Raw genomic sequence first — 26,127 nt, forward strand, 5'->3', positions numbered from 1 at the left:
GGGAAATAATGCAAGTATTCTAGTCTTAATTCCATTCTCTTTTTCTGAGTTCTTTTCAATTATTTCTTTATAAAATTTCCTCCATCAGTGTACTTTAATTTTTTTAAAAAGTGTCCCCTTAAAATTAAAAAAAAAAAGTTTTAATATTTGAAACAAAAATTAACTGGGTTCAAAGGTCATACCCTAGCATGTTTGTAATAATTACTTAAAACAATTTTATTGACAAGGTTAAAGAAAACTTAAAACAAATGACTGAAGCCATAATTATTCAATTTTATTTAATTAATTCATTTATTTATTTTTGTCTTTTTGCCTTTTCTGGGGCTGCTCCTGAGGCACAAGGAGGTTCCCAGGCTAGGGGTTCTAATCGGAACTGTAGCCGCCGGCCTACACCACAGCCACAGCAACACCAGATCCAAGCCGTGTCTATAACCCATACCACAGCTCACGGCAACGCCAGATCCTTAACCCACTGAGCAAGGCCAGGGATCGAACTTGCAACCTCATGGTTCCTAGTCAGATTCATTAACCACTGCGCCATGACGTGAACTCCTTATCCAATTTTAACATCTTCATTAAGGATTCCTTTCCCTAAAGAGCTGAAAGTAAGGTCATAGCATATATCATATGTTTTTTTTAGGGCCACACCTGCAGCATATGGAAGTTCCCAGGCTAGGGGTCAAATAGGAGCTACAGCTGCCAGCCTATGCCACAGCCACAGCAATGCCAGATCCCTGACCCACTGAGCAAGGCCAGGGATCGAACCTGCATCCTCATGGATCCTAATTGGATTCGTTAACCACTGAGCCATGATGGGAAATCCAGGTCTTAACATAATTTAGTGCATTATAACATCTATAAAATTAAGTCAATAAATAATCTTACTATATTACTATTTTTTTTTTTTTTATGGCCCTACCCGCGGCATATGAAAGTTCCTGGACTAGGGGCTGAATTGGAACTGCAGCTGCTGGCTTATGCCATGCCACAGTCACAAAAATGCTGGATCCTTAGCCCACTGAGCTAGGCCAGGAATTGAATCCACATCCTCACAGAGACTAGTGGGTTCTTAACCTGCTAAACCTCAATGGGAACTCCTACGTTACTATTTTTGTATTAGAATACTTAAAATAATTCAGGAACAGACCTCTTAATTGACTGAATTATGCAAGACGTGACTGCACCTCAAGGCAAGTGGGGCACAGACAGAATAATATCTGAACGGCGTTAATCAACAGAAAGTAACATCATGGAACGTCACCTTAACAACTAGAAAACTGTATGCTGCAAACGGAGAGAAGAACGATGGGCCAACTATTTAAGAAAGGCATGCAATTTTTAATGGTAAAATGCTTCAGGGTCAGAATGAAGTTTGGTTGGTTTTTTTTTTTTTTTTTTTTTTTTTTTTTTGTCTTTTTAGGGCCGCACCTGTGGCATATGAAGTTCCCAGGCTAGGGGTCGAATTGGAGCTACAGCTGCCAGCCTACACCACAGCCACAGCAACGCCAGATCCGAGCAGCGTCTGCGACCTACACCACAGCTCAGGGCAACGCTGGATCCTGAACCCACTGAGCAAGGCCAGGGATCGAACCCGAAACCTCATGGTTCTTAGTCGGTTTCGTTTCCGAGGTGCCATGACAGGAACTCCACAAGTTTCAGTTCTAATGCTAGTAACTGTGACTACTAGTGGTCGCCTAAAGAAATGTAGAAAATGCGTAGCTTAGCAGTCCCTGGATAGATAAATGGTAGGCGTCCTAGCTGTAGGATTAAAGTATATGCATCTTTTGTGGGAGGGAGGAAAATGCTGGCTCACCCTTCATACTTTTTAACCTTGCTCTAGATACAAATTAGAGTGCTGAGACAAGATGACAAATTTTGTTACTGATGGCTATTACAGTGCTAACTCGCCCCAGACCAGGGTTCTTTCTATCGTGCAAGTTAGAGGAAAAAAGGCACCCTAAAATGTGTGAGTGTCCACCCCCGCCTCCTTCGCCAAAGGCTTCAAAGATTTGAAGTGACAGACGAATGCCGTACAACCAGAAGACTATGAGAGAGCCAGAAGCAAGATGGGTGTTAGGGCCTCAGCAGTCCTGTTACAGAAGTGAATTCCAGACTACGTAATGCTTGGGGAGCAGAAAATCACTGCAACAATCACGGGGGCACAAATGCTCTGAGAACGCTATTAATTCTCATTTACCAGGATTACGTTGTGAGAGGGCCCAAGGGTGTACATCAGGCTGTCAGAGCAGGAGCACCCATGAGGTTTTCCTTCCTGGGCTCAATTCCAAAACCATAGGAACATCTGGGTTTTTTGTTTGTCATCTCAAGAGGTCTACTGCTTGGCATTTCAAATATGCACGCTAAATACCAGATGAGCTAAACATATCTTTATTCTTATCAAGTCAATCCTATGCACAACAGCTCAACGAAATAACGAATGAAGTTTACTTTGAATGTGGCAGTTTGATGAAAAGGAGTTTAGAATAGTGGTTCACAAATCAGAACATCCAACAGTACGCCCATAAAACAGTCTTTTAAAAAGAAATCACAAAAGCGAAAAATAAAAGGTTTCTTTTTGATTGAACACTGAGTATAAAACAGCCCAAGGCCAAAAAGGGGCACATGCCTGCCTGCTGCTGTATCCCTCACACTCATCTCACATCTCGTCTTCTCTCTGAAGTCTAATTCAGCCTCAATACGTTCTGGCATCTTTGCAACTAGCTGGTCTGAAGCAAGAAAATCCACAAAGTGAATCATGGTACAGACGCTGTTGAGAGCACTGGATAGTGACCGTAGAGAGTACTATCAGGCTACAGTAAATCAGAAGGAGAGTCATGACTCCGACCATCACTTAAAGCTACTACCGTTTTTCTCAGCCAGTTCTCAGAAATATCGTTACTTTAAAAATTAAAGGCAGCTCTCATGCTCACTTTCTCTGAGAATACATTTAGTACCGAGTATACATTAGCATTAATTTCCGGGGGACTTTCTGGGGGATTTAAAGGAGTCGTTTTTTTTTAATGAGGATGGAGGTGATCCTATCAATAAGAATAAGTCAGACTTTAAAGATCCAATTCCTAAGAACTCCAAGTTTGAAACACACTTGTGAGACTCAAGGCAGAGAAAAAAAAGATATTGGCCTGAAGTTGTCTAATTCCTGAGAAAATATTCAAGTACCATCATAAAAAGATTTAAAAAAAAAATCTACAAGGCTTGCTGAAGGTTCTTTAAGGGGCTGATATCCACGTGGGCATGTATGTATAGAAATGCGTATAGACACACATTTCAATTATAAGCTGTATTAGATTAGAAACCATTTTAAAGTATTAAAAATGGAAGCAGTCAAGAGAGAAACAAAAGCAAAGTCTGACTACTCACTGAGCAACAGAAAAAATATTCACCATTAAAAAATCATCCTGGCTCAACCTCTTCCAGACAGAACAGGAGCTTTAAGATGCCTGAATAGATATTTGATGACACATCCCAAAAAAGGCAATAGTTGATAGTCACGTTCTTCTTTCGCAAGACCACCAGCCACTTGGAACTACAGAAAAGGGTGGAGAGCTGTCTGAACTGCCAAGAACAAAGGGAAAAGTAGCAAAGTCTTTCCTTGGAAAAACTGAGAAAAATCACACCTTGAAAGGACTCAATAACTAATCACGAAATGTCAGCCCCATTCAATTCTCTGGACTTGGTATCATGGCGGTTTTCAAGACCTGGTTATATTATTCCTATGTATCCTCTTAAAATCGTTTCCATTTGATGTTCAGTGCTTGAGAAAAGCATCAAGGCCACACCCTTGGATAGCCAGGACAATCACTAGCCAGGAGCCCACGAGATCCAAAAGTTAGTGGCCTTATTCCCATAGTTTTCTCCGGTGAATTGTCCATCAGAATTTTTCTTTCATTCATAAACATTCCCACATTCCCCACTTTCACTATTAAATGAAAATGCTGCTAATGGGAGGGGAGCCCTTTGAAAACGGATGTTAATTTAGAAATCATGCTTCTGCCATGGATTAAAAGGTACACTGCTGGTTTTATTTGCCCAGAGTATAAAAGTCATGTTATGAAAAAACTTGAAGCACATAGTTCAAATTAAAGCAAAGGCTCTGAACTGTGAATGTGGGGACAGGTACATTTTGTACTTAGAGCTCTCCATTTAAAGTTCAACATCTATTCCATGTGGCAAAGAGGTCCACAGCTGAAACACAGCTGAAGGGACCGCCCCATTCCAAATTGAACTTCCTCTATCAAGGTAACAACTGTTACATTATCCCCTACGAGTCCAGCTATTACTTTTTTTAAAGGCTCAGATGAGAAATCCAATTACTCTTCTACATCTGAAAGTACAGATAAAACTATAGTTATTGTGGCATTTTATAAATTCCAGTGGAACCGTGCTCCCTCCTATGCCTTCCTGAACTCACTATGAATGACTACAGATTCTTGCCGGGACAGTTACTGAATAATTTCACTTCTCACTCTCAAATAGATCTCTTTTGTGATTTCAAATTTTATTTGACAGACTCAATTTGGGATAAAATAGCTCTAAACATGCTTTTCAAATTATCAGTATCAGACAGGGAAGGCTAATAAAAATTTTTTAAATCACTTTTCTAAATGTGGTTTTCCATACAATGGATTAAGTCAGACACAATTTTATAAAGGAATTCGTTTATTTCAGTTATTTTTTTTAGTATGAATATATTCATGAGAAAAGTGTGAATCTGTCATTTCAATTGAATCAGTGTTTTTTCATATCCCATGGAAAAACACCTACTCTAAAAACTTGAGGTCCCTACTTCACTGAATCAGAAAATCAGGAATTCTATTTTTAGTCACTAAATTGTTACTATCTGGACATATTTAGACAATTAACCGAAAGGGAAGGAAGCTTTCTCATTGTTCTTCCTAAAATGAGATCACTGCCATCTCTCCGTGACAGACAAGCCAGTTGGGCCAGCAGGATGCTTGCCACAAGCCTTAATCAATCAGCTGTGTTTAAAGACTGCTACTGAGGACCAGAAACACAAATACAGCTAGAAGAACTGAGCAGGTTTTGGAGGTAAAAGAGTTACCTATGCTCTGATGTGGGGTTGCAATATTCAAATCTGCAGAAATTATCCCTTAATTATTTGCAATTAATATACAACACTGATTTGCAACGCCCCTCTATAAGCCATGACAGACAGTTAGAACAACAGTGAACACCCATGTACTCGCCATGCCAGGCAGTGTTCTAAGTGCCTAATGGAAATGGAAATCAGGAGAACTCTCCATTTCTATAAGTTATAAGGGGACCTCGTCAAACATACCTATTTTGTAAAGACCTACATATTCCTATAACTTAGATTCAGTCAGCTACAAAGCCATTAATTTTTTTTTTTTTGGTCTTTTTTCATATTTTCTAGGGCTGCACCCGCAACATATGGAGGTTCCCAGGCTAGGGGTCCAATCGGAGGTGTAGCCGCCAGCCTATGCCAGAGCCACAGCAACACGGGACTGGAGCCACATCCTCGACCTACACCACAGCTCACGGCAACACCACTAAGTGTGGCCAGGGATAAAACCCACAACCTCACGGTTTCTAGTCGAATTCCTTAACCACTGAGCCACAATGGAAACTCCTACAAAGCCATTTCTTACTCAAAGATTTTGTTTGAAAAAATAGAAATATGTTAAGATTATACTTCCAGGAGTTCCTGTTGTGGCACAGTGGTTAACAAATCTGACTAGGAATCATGAGGTTGCAGGTTCGATCCCTGGCCTTGCTCAGTGGGTTCAGGATCCAGCGTTGCCGTGAGCTGTGGTGTAGGTTGCAGACTCGGCTCGGATCTTGCGTTACTGTGGCTCTGGTGTAGGCTAGCGGCTATGGCTCTGATTGGACCCCTAGCCTGGGAACCTCCATATGCTGCAGGAGCAGCCCTAGAAAAGGCAAAAAGACACACACACACACACACACACAAGATTATACTTCCAGATAAAAACGGTGAACAAATCATTCATTAGGTAAATGAAAAATCTATTTCTAATAAATCACTGAATTAGAAAAATGATAGTCCTATTACTTGCTCATTAATACAGAATTTTTATGAGCAGACAAAAAATGCTATTATAAAAAAGAAACAAAATGGAAAGACACTGCATATTTTCAGTGTAGCTATATTTAATGAAATCTAAGAAACTTTACTTCTTTACTAAACCTTTTAAGTCAGCATCTTTAAAAATACCATAATAATGTGCAGCAAATAGTCTTTGCTATATAATGGTAGTATTAGTGAATTTTCTTTGCTAATTTCTTTAGTTTAAGTATTACTAAGGAAACATAAAAGTATGGGTAATACAAATTTTCATCTAAAAAGTTAGGCAGTGGCTACTGTGCTTAACGATTTGCAATACTTGTGTGAAGGGTTTTTTGTTTTTGTTTTCTCTTTTGTCTTTTTAGGGCCATGCCCACGGCATATGGAGGTTCCCAGGCTAGGGGTCAAATCGGAGCTGCAGCTGCTGGCCTACACCACAGCCAAGGTAACACGGATCCAAGCCATGTCTGTGACCTACACCACAGCTCGAGGCAATGCCGGATCCTTAACCCACTGAGGAGGTCAGGGATCAAACTCGCATCCTTATGGATGCTAGTCAGGTTCGTTAACCACCGAGCCACAACAGACACTCAGGGTTTCCTTTTCTAAAAATTTTTTTATTTTTTTAAGGGCTGCACCTGCTACGTATCAAGTCCCCAGGCAAGGGGCAGAACCAGTGCTGCAATTGCAGTCCTACACCACAGTGCCAGAGGGGTGAGGCCAGGGATTAAACCTGCATTCTCATGGATACTAGTTGGGTTCTTAACCCACTGAGCCACAATGGGAATTCTTGTGTGAGGGTTTTAAATTTAACACCCAAAGTGATTTATAAATGAGATTCTATAAAGACATGTTTCATCACTATAAAATGTGACTATTTGCAATAGTATGTGTGTTTTAAACTGTTCAAGGTCTATTTATTTAGATCTTAAATAGTTACAGGATTCAGCCACAGGCTGTTATGAAAGGTGTCCTCTAAAAATGTATGCTGAAGTCCCAACTTCTAGTACCCCAGAATGTGACTTTATTTAGAAACAGGGTCAATGTAAATATAGTTAGGATGAGGTCATGCTAGGATAGGGTGGGCCCCTAACACAATGTAACTGGTGTCCTTTTAAGAAGAAAATTCAGGCACAGACATGCATAGAAGGAAGGTGACGTGAAGACACAATATGGAAGACGGCCACGCAACAGACGCAGAGACTGGACTCCAAGCCAAGAACACCAAGGACTGCTGAGAACTTCCAGGGGTTTGGATTTGCAAGCGGCAAGGAAGGATTCTCTTCTAGAGCTTTCGGAGAGAGCACGGTCCTGTCAAACCCTGATCAGATTTCTAGCTTCTGGAACCATGAGAGATTGAGTTTCTGTTGTTCTAAGCCACCCATTTTCTTGTATATTGTTAGCACAGCTCTATGAAATTAATTACACAAACCATACATTAAAATTAAAATCTACCAGTCCAAAAGAACATCTTTTAAAGTAAAGCATAGCTGTGAAGTCAGCAAAACCTGGGTTCAAATACCTATGCAAATCAAAAGCTGTGTGATCATGGACTTCAGTTTGTCTACTTGTAAAGAAGGGAAAATAAATCCTACAGTTTATTTCTGAAGATAATTATATAGAATGCCCATGACACAGAGGTTAAAATTTTTCTCTCACTCCCAAACCCCTCATAGACTATTTGGCCAACAATTCAGAAATGTGACAAAAACAGAGGACTGTAATTCAAATATTATTAAATAAATTTTATAAAAAACACTGTGCTAAATGAAGTCCTGATGCCTTTACTGCTTAGAAATCTCTAAATCTTTATTGTGAGTATGACCACAGGGCTGTCAGACACCATATGTTTTTTGGAACTTCTAAGAATGTAAGTGCTACTCTACCGAAAAGGAAAGACTTTTTTTTTTTTGGCTTTTTAGAGCTGCACCTGCAGTATATGGAAGTTCCCAGGGTTGAATCGGAGCCACAGCTGCAAGCCTACACCACAGCCAGAGGAATGTGGGATCTGAGCTACATCTGCGACCTACACCACAGCTCATGGCAATGCTGGATCCCCAACCCATTGATCGAGGCCAGGGATTGAACCCGCATCCTCATGGATACTAGTTGGATTGTTTCTGCTGTGCCACAATGGAAACTCCGAAAGAGCGATTCTTACACAATTTATCTTTTACACTTTCAAAGATTATTTATTTAATACAAGTCTTCTGATTTTACTAATATTCTTACTAATGTGTAAACTGATTTGAGTTCAGTAATAACACGAGACTCACGTCACTAAAAAGCAATTGTTCAAATGCAAGAATTTTTTATTTCATGTAATAACCGTAACATAAGCAAAATAATAAACTCTGGCAAGATTAGTAGTAATAGAAGTATAACTCACAAACATGATAAGCACGGTCCCCTGATAAATGGATTAGGCAGTGATACGGCCACAATGTTTAGAGTCATCTGTCCAAAGACTCTGGGAAAGGTGATCAAAAGCCAACACCATGACATGCTGTGGATTAAACCTTATGTGAGTCTAAGTTTAGCAACCTGAAGAAAGTCAAGATTCAGGTTATATGTTCTAAAAAAAGTAAAACAACTGCAAATTATCCACTACCACCAAAGACAACAGCTAACTAACCTCTTAGACTACTTGCATTCAAGAGGTGAATAAAGACTAACACTGAATGCTCACTATGTGTAAAGACAACTTTACATATTTCATTAATTTCAATACATGGAATATTCCTAATATAGGAATTTCACACACAAGAAAACTGAGAACGAAGTTGTGGCCACGCATACAATGTTTAAACGTCACATTTTAGAAAGGAGTGGTCGAGGCTACAACCCAAAGTATAAATTTGCAAAAGCCACCACTGGCTCTGTTTTAAGCGTATTAAACCTTTAAAAGGATTAAGAAAGTTTTGAAATTTTATGGAACTTGTGGGAAAAGGTGTTTTCACAAAGAAATCCTATTTAATACCAATGCAACACAAACCTGCCTCCAAAGCAGCAAGTTATTTAGAAAGTTAACAATATTCTGCTATGGTATCACTTGAAGAAAAAAAATCCTGAAAACAGAATCTAAGAAAATGAAGCTGAAGTGAATGTTCAGCCATTGGAAAAGACGACTGCCCCATGCATACTTATCACAATGAAAACACAGGTTTGGTGTTTCACTGCAGCCTTACCCTGTAAGGACATGCCTCCTTGGCTGTTCAAGTTTACATTTTTCTACACAAATTTTTTTCTAAAGAGAAGAGGAACTACTTGTTGGTGAGCCACTGACATGTATGCCTGGCCCTTTATAAGGTGGGACATGATAATTTTTTGATCTGATAGACCCAGGTTTCAATCTTTGCTCAAATATTTATAAATTGAGAGACCTCAGGATATTAAATCTGTGACTTAGGTTTCTCTTGAGTAACATAGATATTAAAATAACAACTACCTCACAGGATTGTCAGTGAGGATTATACTATACAGGTAATGAAATCAGCCCAGTTCTTGCCACAGAGTACATGTCTACTAAATATTAGCTAATATTATCAATAATTTTTTAAAAAGTAGCCCTGAAAGTTAGCTTTTAAGAAGTGGTGATTTGAGGTGCAGTAACTTGTCCAAAGACACACATCTAGAAATGTTAAAGCTAGTTTTGAAAACCCAAAGGCAATAAAAATCCATGCTCTCTTTAAAAAAGTGTTCTAATACTGTTAGCCTTCTCTGCTCCTCTTGCTTCCTCAACTGGTCTTTTACAGAAGAGAAAATTTCTTTCATTGACTCAAGGTATTTAAATGCTGGAAATGACCTTTGAAATCACTAAGCAAAGAAGTGGCAAACTGCTTTCGACAACAGTTAAGTTCAACTGACAGTTCCTGCCTGGAATGACAGGTCAAAAAGGGGAGTGGGAATGCTACGAAGAGAAGGATGAGAACGCTGAGAAAGGCAGAAAAAGGCGATACAAGAGTGACCGCTGCCTGGGGGGTGAGGGGTGACAGTGGTGGGAGATGGAAGGACGCATAACACAGGTCAGCCCAGTGCTGCATATATGCCATGGCTCATGAATCTCCTCTAATTCTCACTAAACTCAACAGGGCTGAAACGTCTCAAGTCCCAAGTGCATCCTCCTCCACCATCCACGGGGCTCTGTGCACGAGCACACGCTCAGCTTCCTTCCCTACAGGTCATTGTATTACCTTGAGCATTAACATTTCCTAAGCAATATAAAGTCAGCCCATTTGCACCCACTCCACCCCTTGGATCTACTAGGTATTTTCCCAATTACGAGGGATATTTGTTCTCTATCTTGACCAGAACAAGGCACAGTAATTCTAGATGTATGTATAGATGGAGAGCTCCCTGGAAAGTAGAGGGGAAGAAAAATGTCTCAGCAAAGCTCGTGCCACAATAAACCACTGATCTGCATTAGTTTTGGATGTGCAACCCACATCTCAGCAGTCCTACTAGGAACACTACTCCTAGTTGCTGATAAACTTCATGCTTGCAATTTTGTCCCAAATGGGTTCTTTCTATATTTAAAGCATTTAATTACATATCATCGAGTAAATTTTTCTTTAAGTTCCATAAAAAGTTTCACTTGAGTCGAAAACACTTCCTGCAAAACACTTTCAAATGCTTCCTTCCATCCCCCTCGTGCTACAATCATTCTCATTTATTTATCTTTCTAGGGCCACATCTGAGGCATGGGTTGAAATGGAGCTACAGCTGCCAGCCTACACCACAGCCACAGCAACGCCAGATGCGAGCCTCACGTGCGACCTACACCACAGCTCTCGGCAATGCCAGATCCTTAACCCACGGAGCGAGGCCAGGGATCGAACTGGCAACCTCATGGTTCCTAGTCAGATTTGCTCCTGCTGTGCCATGAGAACTCCTAATCATTCATTTTTACATTGGTATTTAAATTGGAAACATCTGTGATAATGGACTTCTTTTTATTCCTCCTCCAATACCAATTACCACAATTAACTACATACTTTATGGAAACACTAACAATCATTTTGTATTACTAACATATTTTACTTTAAAAAATCTTTAAAAAAATCTCAAGGGTATGGAACATTAAATATTTTAATATACCTAAAGTGGTGGTGCGTAGAAGGAACGTGAGTATGTACTTGTGTATGTATATAAACATGTATCTCCCCAGGAGATTCTGTATTAGCAAGTCTGTGGTGACTATGCCCCCGCGTTTTCAAAGAGCTCCACAGATGACTGTTCCACATTTCCTGACTGAGAACCACAGAGAAAGCGTATTTCAAATAGCTTTCAATAGACATGCCCCCATTTACAGCATGTCCCCCAAAAAGAAAACAACCTGAGCCACTAATTTTAAATTTTAGTTCTAAAAAGTTTTGCTGGAGCAAGGTATCTTGTTTTTAAATCTCGTGCAGTAACCTGACTTCTTCTTCAGAAGTGGAAAATAAAACTTTTAGAGCCTACAACTTAAAATACAGTTTAAAAATGTTTTCTATAAAAACCACAGCATCATCATTTAAGGAGATACAATTCTCTGCCACACGGCAGTATTTATGAATACTTACAATAATTTTATTTTGCCTATCTTAAAAATGAATATACACTTGCTCCCCTCCTCTACTTTACGTAAAATACTTAAAGAGAAAAACGTTAATTTTCTTCTTTGAAAGAGTATTATAAGCCCTTGAAACATTTTATTAATATAGCACCAAATAATAATGATGAAGGCACATAAGGTGTTAACCAAATTGTGTTTAATCAAATGTTAAAATTTCCTTTTTCATTAAATGCCGTGCCCGTGTAAAACATAAACAACGACCAAACCTCAAGATGTTTCTAAACCACCTAGTAAGGGGCCATATATTGTACGCATAGTCCAGTAATGAGTGAATATCACATTTCTTTGATTCTAAAACATGTTTTACATTTGACATTTCTGAATTAGAAATCTTATATAATCACTGGCATGTCATATTGGAAGCATTTTAAAATTTAATGGTGCTTCTTACAGTCAAGAGCACTTTAGACCTGACAAACCAGTGTTTATTTAAAAAAAAAAATTTTTTTTTCAAAAGAGGTAACTTTTTAAGTATCACTCCATAAAACTGTAATATTTTCTATGACTAAAAAATGGCCAATAAATTTGGTAAGGCAACTAAATTATAAGGACAAAAGAAACTGCTCTGGTAAGAATATAATAGCTTAAATAAAAAATTGTATCAATTAAATATTATGTAAAGACATTTCCAGAGTTTTAAAAAAATAACTTTATATTATTCCATCTTCCAATGTGTTCTAAGTATCTGCCCACCCTATAAATTGAAATAAAATAACTTTCCACCTATGATATGCTATAGACTACCTTGCTTTAAAGTAAGTTTCTATCTACAATGTAAAAAATCAAAGTACAATATATGTACTCATTCTAAGAAGAGAAGCCAGTTTAATGTTGAAAGATGTAAAAAAAACTACCAATGTCTATTAATGCTGCAATCTACTAATACCACAGGAAGTCCTATCATCCTCTCCTCTATCATATTACAAATCAAAACACTATGTGATCTCACATCTAATGTAAATTACTGCCTGCAACACTTCAAACTATTTTATGTAAGTATTTAGGTTCCTCCTTGCATACTTCTACTTGCATTCTAGTGACAGCAGTACTGTGATCAAAAGCATCAAAACTGTGATAGGTCTTAAGTCAAACTTATCAAAGATAATTCTCCCTCCATTGTTAAAAAAATACCAAAATAAATACCAATATTGGAAATTCCATATGAGGATGAATAATACTCTTTCACTCAAACATTACAGAACAAGGATAAAGTGAGTATAACTATACATTTTTTTTCAGCTGTTTTTAAGCGTGTCACACATCTCCCAGAGGGGTTTCTACATACAGTGCTGAAAACTGATTAGGTAACTTTCACTATCAGAATCTTCAAACCAGTGCAATACTTGTAGACATTTTGTTATCAAGTTTGCACATGAAAGTCCAAGAGTGATAAAAAGCTTGAGATCAAAAGACTGACAAGTCCCACATTTTTTTTTATTATTGCTACTTAATCCAAGTGAATGTCACTTAATTTTAATAATGATAAATATAACTTAAGTAGTTTCAGAGAAATTCTAGATAGGCTAATCTTTCTAGAACATTAAATCCTTGTACTACTGTCACGGTTTTTCCCACTACCCCAAGAAAATAATCTGAAACCAAATTGAATTATTGAACGGAATTAATTACTTTAGAAATAAACTCTGAATTTCCACTCTTATTCACTTTTCCAAAAAACAAAATAAATAATGTACTATTTCTATTTCAGAACCTGTAAGAAGAAAAGACTTCATTTTTGGCTATGAACCTTAATGCTATTTCACAGAGGTAAGCAAAAACAACCCAGTTTTAAATGGCTGGTGTACTCCAGCATCTGGGGGTAGGGGTGGGGGCCCTTGACAAAGCTAACAAAAATTTAGCTAGAGCAAATGATGACTTATTGGAATAGGAAACAAAACGACCACTCATAGGACCAAATGAAAGCCTCCATTAGAAACAAAAAAATACCAATGGTTTTATATATATATATGTATATATATATATATATATATATATAAAACCCAAAGGAGAAACAGATAGCAAATGAATGAAAAGCAAGAGCAGGGGCAGGGGCAGGGGTGGGCGGTGGGGCGGGCACTGGGAAACCAATGCCCAATTTTTCTGCTACTCGGTTTATCTTGGAGGCTGATCTGGATGGTGTTACACAGAGCCGATAAAGCACATGATGGACACGTTGTTCCTGGCACAGGAACTGATGTTTTCAAACCCACCAACTCCACTCTACATTTTGGGCAATTCAGAAATTCACCTCAGGCAAGTGACCAGTAAGTACTTTTAGTACAAGCACTACCTATGCAGAATAGCAAATATAGTGTGAAATAAAGCAATGCAAGCATTTACGTGAAATTCGGCTCCTTGCTAAATCTGGCTTCATGCTTACTACATTAAAAAAGAACTGCCAAACTGCCACATATTTCTTTACGATATTTCTTATTTTATCATCATCATAAAGGCTAAGGGCTATAACTATGAGCAATGTCAATTAGCCAATAGCCAAATGTCTCTGATTTTCTATCCAGTTCTAAAGAGTATTTTATTATCTAAACTGTCAGCTTTCTATTTTTCTCTGTATGTGCATGAAACAGACATACAGAGAAACAGAAACACTCCATGACTTAACACAGTAAATATACAAATATATTACATACATACTAATGAGACGGCATGATTTTTATATCAAAGTACATGCTTTTCCACCACATAGTTCTTTGTTGTTATTAAGGGTAATAGAGAACTTCTGCAACAACTAAGCACATGCTGCTAATGATCCATGGTTATAAGAATTTGTAGGTTAAAAAAATACAATTCCTAGAACACTGTTATCAAACAAATAAGTTTTATTGGCATCTAAAAACAAAATTCACCCAACATTGAAACGTACTTTAATATTTATGTTGTTTTCTTGTTTTCTTTTTTCTTTTTCACTCACTGAGTATGAGGAACAAATCACAAACACTTACTTTGGAGAAACAGAGACCATAGTGTAGATTTTACAAAATCACTTTTTAAAATCTCTGTATTGTGCTCCTCAAATATCTAGAGCCAGTCTTTGCATAAAATATCACAGCTTTGTCTATTACCTTAAAATTCTGCAGCAGCCTAAAGATATGGATAAGATATACCACCACTTGCTATTTGAAATATATCTATTACCATATCCAACCTAATGGTAGTATCTAAAAAATTCCTTCTTCCATAGGAAGTCTCTGACAAGCTGTTATTCATTTCCTTGAAGTTAAAAGAATCTGGGGGCAACATTTATATTTTATCAGAAAAATAAAAAAATGTTTACCTACCATGTTCATATTAAGAACAATGTCTATACAAGTCAGTTGTACAATTATTTTAAGAGAAAGGTGAACATGAACATCAGATTAACTTAATTCTGGCAGACAAAAGTGAACAACTATGGTCCAGTCAGCCATTAATCTATTACAGAGAGATGACAACTTTACAAAATGTATCTTTTACCTACTGAGTGATGATTATGTCCCCTCAGTTTCTGTGCTTTCTACCACTGGTTCACTTTCTATATCAGCAACTGTGTCACTCTTCTCCTTGCTTATTTCACTTGAAGATGTCAGTTTTTCATAAAGTTCAGGATCGCTCTGTGCTGGTAAAGGTGGTGGCTGAGCATGTCTCTCGGTATTTTCACCATTAACCTGAGGCACATTATCACCTTTTCGTTGCGAAGTGGCCCCTTCAAAAAAATCAAAAACCCGAGCATGAGGTGGGGGGACCCAGGTGTTCTGAATTCTATCTCGTCCAAGCCGATTTCCATTCATTTCTCTGCAGAAATCAAAATCTCTGTCGTCCCTGTCCCTTTGCCTCTCCCAGGGTCTTCTGCGGTCATCAAAATCTCTGTGAACCTCTTGTCCAAATCCTCTGTTCCAAGGACCACTTCTAGGATCAAACCGATAGTTTCCAGACCGAAATCTCCCTCTTTCTTCATGTAAGCCTTTCGGCCCCGCATAGACAGGCAGAACCCGATGCTCTCTCTCGTCGAAATCTCTATGCCCCCACGGCTTCTCTGGAGTAAAGCCAAAGTGGTCTCTCCGACCAAGATGATCTATGCCTGGCCTCACAAGATTCTCTCTAATATCTACAGGAGGTCTTCCAAAATGCTCTCTACCATCTAACGGAGGCCTTCCAGGACCTTCTCTCGGATCTACAGGCCGTCCAACCACATCCCTAACATCCACCGGGGGCGGCCTACTGATGGTTTCCCTGGTTTCCATGGGAGGAAACCGGTAATCTCTATCTCCTTCCTGTTGAATATTATCATTTCCAAGCGGTATCCTTTTTTCTGGATTACTGACATTGTCTACACTTTGTCTTCCGGGAACCAGAAAAGGTCTTTCAGGTGGACTAAAAATATCCCCTGGAGGAAAAGGACCACGGGGTGGTGGATGAAGAGCTGCATCAAGTACTGATGGGGGAGGGAGTCCCCGCTGGGGTGGAATTCCAGGCTGTATTAAAGGGAATCGTGGCCCAGGAGTCTGTGGTATGAGTCCTGGACGAATGTCTAAGATTGGCATTGCAGGCATCCTTTGATTAGAAAGATTCAAAGGGGGCAAATTTTGAGGCCCAGCTGGTGGCTGTGTTCCCAACAGTCCAGGATTTGGAACCCCGGGTGGCTGTACTCCTATGAGTCCAGAACTGTTAGGTATATTTGGGGGAAGCACCCCCAAAAGTCCAGAACTACTCGACACACTTGGTGGCTGTATTCCCAAAATTCCAGAGTTATTTAGAATAGTTGGTGGCTGGGGTCCAATAATCCCAGAACCACTGGAAACATTAGACGGCCGGACTCCAAGGATTTCATTATTACTTGATACATTTGGTCTTTGGACTCCCAGAATCCCAGAATTGCTTGTCACATTTGGCGGCTGTCCTCCTAAAATTGCAGAGTTGCTTGAAATATCATTTGGAATCACTAAAGTGGAAAGAAGAAAAATTATACAAGCTGTCATTCTGGTGTGAAAAGGAACCTATATTTCTAATTATTAATGCAATAATTTCCAGTAGTTAGCTTCATCAGCTACTGTACCCCCAAAGGCCAAGGTATACTAGATAATAAAAATTAATACCATGCATAGCGATATTTAAGTATTAAAACATAAGTGGGGCTATTACCTAAAATCTTCATATTAAATCTTTTCAAGATAAACAAAAAAGGTCAAGTTTTACACTGACTGTCCGCCTTTAGCAAAGGTCTTTCTAAAGTACAAACAATTCTCAATACACTAAAAAAACAAAAAAAACAAAAAAAAACTTCTTGCTTTCAAATACCATATTTATCTTCTAGACCTAGCTGAATACCTGGTAGTCTTATACTTGACTCTTGCTCATTTTAATCTTTCATAAGTACACATATTTTGTGCAATTTTATTTTGATAACAACACATTAAAACAGTCCCAATAGGGAGAAGAGAAAAAAAAAAAAAAAAAAAAAAAAAAGTCCCACTAGGCCAAAAACAAAGGTGGAGTCTTAATGGAAAGGTGTCAAAATCTATACTATCCTGAACAGAATGCCAAACTGGTTTTTAATGGAAATTTTAGGAGATAGTGATTCTTATTTTTTTTTAAACTGCATTATTTGTGCACTGAACCAGTTATACATGCATGTCGCCTCAGAATTAACACCAACAGCAGTTCCCATCTTGGCTCACTGGTAACGAACCCAACTAGTACCCGTGAGGATTCTGGTTCGAGTCTTGGACTCAATGGGTGAGTGGGTTAAGGATCCGGAGTCGCTGATGTGGCTTGGTTCCTGAGATGCTGTGGCTGTGGTTATAGGCCGGCAGCTGCAGCTCCAATTGGATTCCTAACCTGGGAACTTCCACATGCTACAGGAGCAGCCTTAAAAAGCAAAAAAAAAAAAAAAAAAAAAAAAAAAGAATTGACACCAACATAAAGAAGCAGTACTGTAGTACTTATGATTTAACTATGTATTTCTGGGGATTTCTTTTGATTTGGGTTTTTGGTGTTTTGTTTTGTTTTTACCTGATCTGGTGTTTTCACCAGAAGAAATCTGGTGGTCTAAAAGATGAGGTACTTTTTCTTCAGGCTCTGCTTGTTTAGTTGGAGGATTAAAAACACTTCCGGCTGGCAGAGTGGAAGTAGCAAGACTGCTGGCAACAGAACCACCTGGTAAAACAAGGCTACCAAATCCAACATCTTTCACAGTTTCTGGAGTCATAGATAATGGTGGCTGCACTAAAGCTGTTTAAAGAAGGAGAATATATATTTCAGATTGAATTAGCTAATCAATTCATGTGCTAAGTTAGGTATAGCCAACATGGGTCTTGCCAAAGTTTTAAATGACTTCCTTTCCTCTTTCCCCAGGTATCTGGTAAGACCGCTTGGTTAACAAGACACATCTGAGTTCTCTTTTCGTCCCTTTATTTCATTTATAATGAAAACTAACTTTGGCAGGTTGAGTGTATAATGTAATGGCATATCTGTATTACCCACCACATTTTATGATAATGTTCAAAATGACAAATGAGCCATCATGAAGAGGCTAAACTGTATTTAGAAAGCTTTATTTTTTAAAAATAGGAAAAAAAATTTTGGAAATATTTTCAAGAAAAATAGGACTCATATTTAAGAAAATCCCAGCCCCCTCCAAAAACAAAAATCGTAATTTTTCAAGGATGACAGTATATGAATATCTAAATATGCAGAAATGATTGGTGCAGACCAACAAATACAAGAATGAAAATCTGCCCAATCCCCTTGAAATTATAAGGACTAGGCTCCTCACAATTTACTTTTTGACAAACGAGGTTAGATGAGAACCCCAAAGAAAAAAGTATAAACGTTTCATTTTTAAAAATGGATAGAAAACCCTTGTGTATGTCATTTATATGTTAAAAATCAAAACCAGAGAAACATAAAATCACAATCAAATAATCAGAATTTCTAGACCAATTCATGCCACTACACTATTAAACCATGTACTCTGGGATTTTAGAAACTGTTTTATGCTCACATTTAACTCCAGACTACCTAGACAAACTGCTAGCACACAACAGAGATGTAAGACAGGGATAAGACCACCCAGGATCATGTATGGAAATTATGAAAGCTGAATGAGACAGTGTGAACAATCAGGTGAGGACCTTAATACACAGTTATTTCTCTTTCTCCTTTAATGGACCCCAGACTTTCTAAAATGAGTGAAAGTAAGGAGAAATAACTGGGAGGTAAACTCTAAGTAAGACGAGTCTCTATGAATGGTGAATTCGGAAATGGCTTCTGAGCACTCTTCTAATTTTCAGAAAGAATAAACAATTCTTCCTAATTAACCAACGGTAACAGAAAAAGGATCCTAATGCTGTCTAAACAATGAAGGTTCGAAGAGTTTAAAAATATAAGAGAACTTCAAAAAGAAAAGTGAATGCAACCGTTTGGAAGTAAAAATCCATTAGTCCTTAAACACTACAAAAAATGAAGAAAGAAAAAAGTAGAGGAGAAGGAGAAATAAGAAAAATCCACTCCCTCTTCAGTCACTGCGTATCAAGGTAATCCCCACAGAACTCATTACTTGGAAAAAGGCACTTATAGGAAAGAACTGGGCATCCACACTTAGGATCCTGTACATCTACACTTCAAGGTAACTAAATACTATGAGCTAAGAGAAAGTTTTTCTTTACAGAAAAAAATCTAAGACGTGGAAGGAGGGCGTTCTCCTGTGGCACAGCGGGTTAAGAATCCAGCATTGTCAGCGCAGCAGCTCAGGTCGCTGCTGTACACAGGTTTGATCCCTGGCCTGGGAACTTCCACACGTTGAGGGTGTGGCCAAAACAAACAAACAAACAAACAAACAAACAAACAAAGGAAAAAAAGAAAAGTGGAAGGAATTATAAAATTTGGAAGATCACTACTTTGCAACTAATGAAAAGTAGATTCAGGCAATACCAATCATAGGATGAAACCATCAGAGGAAAATCTGAAGGGCAACTCTTTTTTGATGGCTAGGTCCTAATACCTGATGCTCTGATCCATTCTAACATCGCTGAAAGTGGGACAAGGTACTGCATGGCTCCTGATGTGATGGAATATCAAGTCCATCCAGCACCCCACCTGTAAGCATCCTGATCAAAACAGTTGAAGCTTATTCTAAACAAGCCTATGGTGCTAAAAACGTCGAGATTCGAGGAGACAGAGCAACAAATTCAATACCGCAAAGAAGCAAAAAACCCAAATCCATTATTTGGGATGCTGCATACAGAAGTGAACTGTGTCGACAAGTCAAAGACACGAAGAATTTTAAAAAGGGAGGTTTGGGTGGGGCTACTCTATATTAAGACAATTAATACACAAAACAAACAAAAAATCCCCACACAAATACCATGTAAGAACCCTTCTCTGGCTTTTGATTAAAATAAAACAATCATAATACGGCAAATCTGAATATGGACAACTTTGTTACAAAGCATTTAACAAAAAAATGCATTTGTCTGAATACTCTGAGAATAAAAAGATTAACAGTACGTCACAAGAATGAGAACCGACATGTATTATTAACACTACCATAGGTAAAGAAAACATCCTTTTCTTTTTTGGCCACACTGGCAGCATATGGAAGTTCCTGGGCCAGGGACTGAATTCCAGCCACAGCTGTGACCTGCATCACAGCTGAGGCAACACCAGATCCTTAACTCACTGCGCCACAAAGGGAACTCCAAGAAAATTCTTCAGGTAGAAAACTCACATGTTGGTACTACTGGTGGGATAGTAGGTGGTGGTACAACAGGTGGTGGAACTGGAGGTGGCATGAAACCTACATGGGAAAAAGAGACCAAAAATAAAATAACAAAAAAAGTTACTTTCCTTTAAATCAAAGATTTCAACAGTTATTAAATGAAATTCTACAGTCTTAAAACAGTCACTACTAAACCTCACATTTGAATATATTTTCCATATAAAAAATTACTTTTATGATTCTTAACATGAGCTTATCTATTTTACTCATTTGTTTAAATCCTGTGGTCTATGAAGCTGTAAGTATCAAAGATTAATTCAAGCCAGACAACCTGTTTATGTTAGTGTGGTGACTGCATGAGTAGGTAAACATTTATTTCAAGCTGCAATAATGACTTCTGTAAAATGTGCTATATTGTATTTGTTTGATATATATATATGCTGTTTACTCACTAGATCAGATGATTTTCATTAACCTTGAGTATCACTATATTTTGTTCTGAGTATTGAAATCTTAATAAAAACTAAAAAAAAATTTAATATTGTCTGTTTTATGGTTTTAAATATCAGATAATCAAACTATAAACCTGCTTCCTTGCATTTTTTAAATACAGACCTGGAAGTTCCCACCATGGCTCAGTGGTTAATGAACCCGACTAGCATCCATGAAGACACAGGTTCGATCCCTGGCCTTGCTCAGTGGGTTAAGGATCCCGTGTTGCCATGAGCTGTGGTGTAGGTTGCAGACGCGGCTCAGATCCTGCAGTGCTGTAGCTGTGGCGTAGGCCGGGGGCTACAGCTTCAATTTGACCCCTAGCCTGGGAACCTCCATATGCTGCAGGTGCAGCCCTAAAAGACAAAAACAGAGCTACTGCTAAAGTCCTTTTAGAAAATAGTGGCTAAAAATAATGAAAAATACAGATACGTGATTTTCAAGAAATGAATGCTAAAAAATCCATATGGTATGGTTTTTAATTTAAAAATATCTTCTGAAAAAAATCTTAATTTTAAATCATAAACACAGATGGTGTCAGACAAGAACAATTTGCCAATATCTGAAATATAAAAAGATAAAGTTCTTACAAAAATCTATATCAACTACAAATTATGTATCAAACTGTAATTTAAAATTTTACATAACATGACAAATTACAACCATTCTCAGATGGTGAATTTACTTTTTGTCCCTGCTGAACTCTATCAGTGGCTAAAAACTTAAATTACAGAAATCGATTCTGTAATTCTTTTCTATAATATGCAAATAACATATAAAGTTCAAAACAGTTCTGAAAAACAATATATATCATTTGATCTCTTGTATTGTCTCTCCCTATTCTTCTAAACCTATGATCTAATACTAAAAGTTCTAAGTTATGCAAGTAATTATTTATACTTAATTGATATGTGTTAATCTAGTTTTTACCTTTAAACACTGATTCAAAGAACTTTTATCAATAATTTACTAGGTCAAAATAAGTACTGTGAATTCAATTAGCACTTTAAGATATCATCTCTAATGTCAAAACTGAAATCTAATGATTTTTAAGAGGACCAATTTATACAACTTAACACATTCTTTCTGATGAATAACTACAGAGCACTCTGATATGGAAACTTCAACACAAATTATTTTAAGAGCATTTCAATGATTTTTAAAGGATTCCATTTCTCTTCTCTGTCAGTGCTTTGTGAAGTGCGGTCCTCCAACAACGGGCATCAGTCGGGCAGTTGTCAGTCAGGAACTTGTTAGGCGTGCAACTGTCCTGCCCCACCTCAGTCCCGCTGACTCAGAAAGAGGCTGGGCCCAGCAATCTGTGCTCTAAGGCCCTCCCGGTAATTTGGATGTAATCTGAGGTTTGAGAATCACTGCGCCATATACAGCATTTAAGCCTGGAAGATGAACAATTTAAATAGCATTCTAAATAGGGTTAAAATAATAAGATGAAAGTTTCTTACCAGGAGGTGGTTGTGAAGGGTTAAAACTTGCTCGGAGAAAAGGAGGTGGAGGAATTGGACTGAATCCAGGAGGAGGAACTGGCATTGACACAGGAAATGCTGGTGGGACTAAACTAACTGCAGGCACTGCTGGAGCTACTGGAATCTTGTGGGTAGAAAATAAAATGTATCGTTTTATCCACTTGCAGTGATTATATCTTAGAACAACCAAAGATGAATTATTTGTTTCTTTTTTTTTTTCCTTTCTGGATTCTTGTAAGTGAACCTAAGGTAAGAACCCAAGGCAGTATTTTTCAACAGAGAGTATATATGGAGATCGTGAAATCTCATATTCAAATGACATAAAATAATGGGCACCTTCATGAATAGCAAATATCATGCTCAATTAATAACTAATTAATTATGTAGGCTGCTCCTGTGGCATGCAGAAGTTCCTGGGCCTGGAATCGAACCTGAGCCATAGCAGTGACAACACTGAATTCTTAACCACCAGGCCACCAGGGAACTCCTGTCATGCTCAATTTTAAACTGCCATGTCCCACTAAGTTTATTATATCTAGCCGTGTTATGTGATCTAATCACCATCAGGCAGTATGTCACCGAAAGCTTTAAAATGGCTCAAATTTCTCATTAATTTGTTTTCTACTCAGAAGCATAAATTCTTTTATTCATCCTAAGTACAATAATCCCCAAATGTTTGTCTGCACTGTGGCTATTCTTCTCCCCTAAAGCTCAAATTATATCAATGGTCTTTTCAACACCTCAACTTTGTTGTCTAGAAAGTTCAAACTTCACACACAAAAACTGAATTCCCAACTGTCCTTCCTCAAACCACACTTCCCACAGAATTTCCCATTCTCAGATAATGGTTAACTTCGTCTTTCTAATTTCTCAGACCCAAAATTTTGCCCCTGTTCTTTGTCAAACTATCAGAAATACACTTAGTATCTGACAACGTTCTGCTGCCTCCATGCTATCAGTCCCGTCTGAGCCACCAGCTCCTCTCATCTGGATTGTTGCAACTGTCTTTTAACTGGCCTCCCTGCTTTTACCAATGTGCACTACACCATTCTCAGAGCAGCTGCCAGTGTAAGACTTCAAAACTCTAAGCCAGATCAAGTCGCTCCTTTCTTCCCATCTTGGCTGGGTGAAAACCAAAGTCCCTCTAGAGGTCTCACTTGCACTAAGCTGCCGCTCACTCCCGGCCCGGGCCTGTGCACTGCTTATTCCCTTGGCCTCCACTGTTCTTCAGACAGCCACACAGTTAACTGCCTCAGCACCTTTAACTTGTGGCTCAAACGCCATGTTCTTAATTAAGTCCATCTTGACCATTTTATTGAAGTGGCTACCCAGACACTCCTGATGGTCCTTTCACTACCTTTTCCCTCCCACATCATTTAATCAACTTCTATCTTCTGTCTCCCCTATTGAAAACAAAAGCTCCATGAGGGCAGGGATTTGTGTTTGTTTCTTTTTTCACCGATGTATCCATATCCCAGGTGCCTAGGACAGCGCCTGCTGCATGCAGACCAGGCAATCAACAAATATTTGTTCAATAAATGAACATTTAAATATGAACTCTTTTCTAAAATGAAGTTTTCAAAAATGCTTGTATTTAATATTAATCCCTTTTGGACAATTTCCTCCAAGTCTTATTTTACTTATTTATTTATTTTAGCCACGCCTGCAGCATGTGGAAGTTCCCAGGCTAGGGACTGAACCTGAGCCATAGCAGTGATAACACCAGATCCCTCATCACTAGGCCACCAGGGAACTCCCTACATGTTTTATAAAGTAAACACACGAACAAAAACAGAAATGTAAGAAAACACATTAAGCAATAACAAAAACGGCACTAACCTGTAACATAGCAACAGGCGGAGGGAAAACCTCTGCCTGGGTCGTGACCACTGTTTCCTTTTCAACTGGAGGGGGGCTCTGAGTCGTCTGGACCGTCTCTTTAACCGGTTCTGAGCTTTTCACAGTTTCCCACTCTAAACAAAATATGTGAAACTGATTTCCTCGGAATAGGTGCAACTTTTCATTTTGTTTTTATGTATATATTTATTTGATGTCTGCATAGCCCCTCGACTACCCTGGCGCATGTTTAAAGACATGTCCACAACTATAGGTGCCAACCTATTTGGTTTTACCAAGATAAATCTGATTAGGATACTAAAGAGTTCAAACCAGCATGACACAAGGTACAAATCAGAGACACTAAAATATTTATTCTAGAGAAAACACTTTAAAGGGACAAAATAGGTATATATCTCAAAGACCATCCTTGTTCTTTATTTTGTCACAAGGTTCAAGAGGAGACCAACAAGGAAGTACTGACCCAATACAGAAAATCTTTCTGAAAATAAGGCTATGCAAAAATAGAACAAAGAAGCTCCAAAGGTTCCTCCAAAGGTTCTTCACCTCTCTCAAAGTCATTAGAATGACCAGTAAGACTTTACAGGACTCTGCCCCTCTGTACCTCTCTGACGTCAGCTCCCACTACGCACGCCCCACCAAACTCAAGCCATACCAGTCTCATGGTGTTGTCTGTTTCTCATGATTTGTAAGAGATGGTGCCCTTGCTGTTCTCTCTGTATGAAAGGCTCTTTCCCCAGAGAGTCGTATATCTCACCTCTCGGAGCATCACCTTCTCCTATTAGACCTTCTTCAACCACTTAATACTGCAACAGCTCCGAACCCATACTGCCCACCCCCGTTCCATGTTTCCTCAAAACTCTTCGAAATTATCAAGTTTATTTTATCATTCGTTTTTCTCCACGAGAACATGGATTGGCAAACTTTTCCTATTTTAAGTATTTTAGACTTTGGGGGCCATGTGACCTGTTACAGTGACTCTACTGACTGAATTTTAAAAAGTCATATGCAATAGATAAACACAACTGAGCACGGCTATGTTTCAATAAAACTCTATTACAGAACGAGCTGCCAGTAAGGCCTGGCTAATGGGCTGTTAAAGGCTGTCAACCCCTGTTCTACAATGTACACTCCTTACGGATTTTGGTCTGTTTGCCTCGCTGGCATAATCCCAGTCACTAAAATTATACTTGGCACACAGTAAAAACAAGTATTTTTCTGAATGAATAAATGTTCTGGAGGAGCATCCATCAAAAAGAGAGTGGGAGAGAGACAGAGAGAATGACAAGAAAAAAAACTGAAAAAGTGTTTGAAAATACATGCATCAGCTTGAGAACAAAAATACTATTCTGAAAATTAGCTACTTTTGGTAGAAGAGCTAAGATGTAAAGAAATAAGGTAGACATCATATTTCAATCCTTTTCTAAGTATCCATTTTAAGATTTCTTATTGGTTGTAACTGCTAATCATTCTGTTAATTTAAAACAAAATTTTAAAAAACAAAGACAAACTTTTAAAAAGAACAGCCTGGATTATCATTTGGTTATAAGCTTTCTAGAACTGCATGAATCTGAACTGCAGCTCTCTAAAAGTCTATTCCTGCCATTCTCAACATAGATACTAATCAAAATAATCTACGAAGTTTTTTAAAGAAACTTCCTAAATCCCCAGTCTCATTAGAAATAATTAGCTTAAAAAAGCCTCCATATATACAAATCTCTCAAAGACTGAGAGTTTTTGAAAGACAAATATGAAAAAATGCTACACTGCCAGAGTTCCAGAACATTATCGATACCCTGAAACTTATAAAGTCCGTTAAGCACATCCACTGGACAGGATAATGTTTCATTTTTTCCCCCTCTTTTGCATGAGGTGGGGTGGAGAG

General features: G+C 38.3%; 1 protein-coding gene across 12 annotated transcripts in view; it reads right to left on the reverse strand.

Annotated features, from left to right (window-relative positions):
- Positions 1-26,127, reverse strand: part of SCAF8 (SR-related CTD associated factor 8) — a 234,328-nt gene that overhangs the window by 137,857 nt on the left and 70,344 nt on the right. For 5 of the 12 annotated variants that reach the window (XR_002338279.1, XR_002338280.1, XM_021072026.1 and 2 more), the window contains exons 16-20: positions 24,225-24,358; positions 22,365-22,509; positions 20,419-20,487; positions 17,703-17,921; positions 15,168-16,632 (exon numbers count right to left, since the gene is read on the reverse strand). Coding sequence is in view for 10 of the 12 variants with exons in the window: in XM_021072026.1 (XP_020927685.1) it covers positions 15,182-16,632; positions 17,703-17,921; positions 20,419-20,487; positions 22,365-22,509; positions 24,225-24,358 (2,018 nt within the window). In the remaining 2 variants the exon portion in view is untranslated. Of the gene's footprint in view, positions 1-14,515; positions 16,633-17,702; positions 17,922-20,418; positions 20,488-22,364; positions 22,510-24,224; positions 24,359-26,127 lie in introns of those variants that run through there. The other 7 variants (XM_013984702.2, XM_021072020.1, XM_021072011.1 and 4 more) reach the window with 3 other exon arrangements.

The sequence above is a fragment of the Sus scrofa genome, chromosome 1, assembly GCF_000003025.6.
Source record: "Sus scrofa isolate TJ Tabasco breed Duroc chromosome 1, Sscrofa11.1, whole genome shotgun sequence".
NCBI classification, from domain to species: domain Eukaryota; kingdom Metazoa; phylum Chordata; class Mammalia; order Artiodactyla; family Suidae; genus Sus; species Sus scrofa.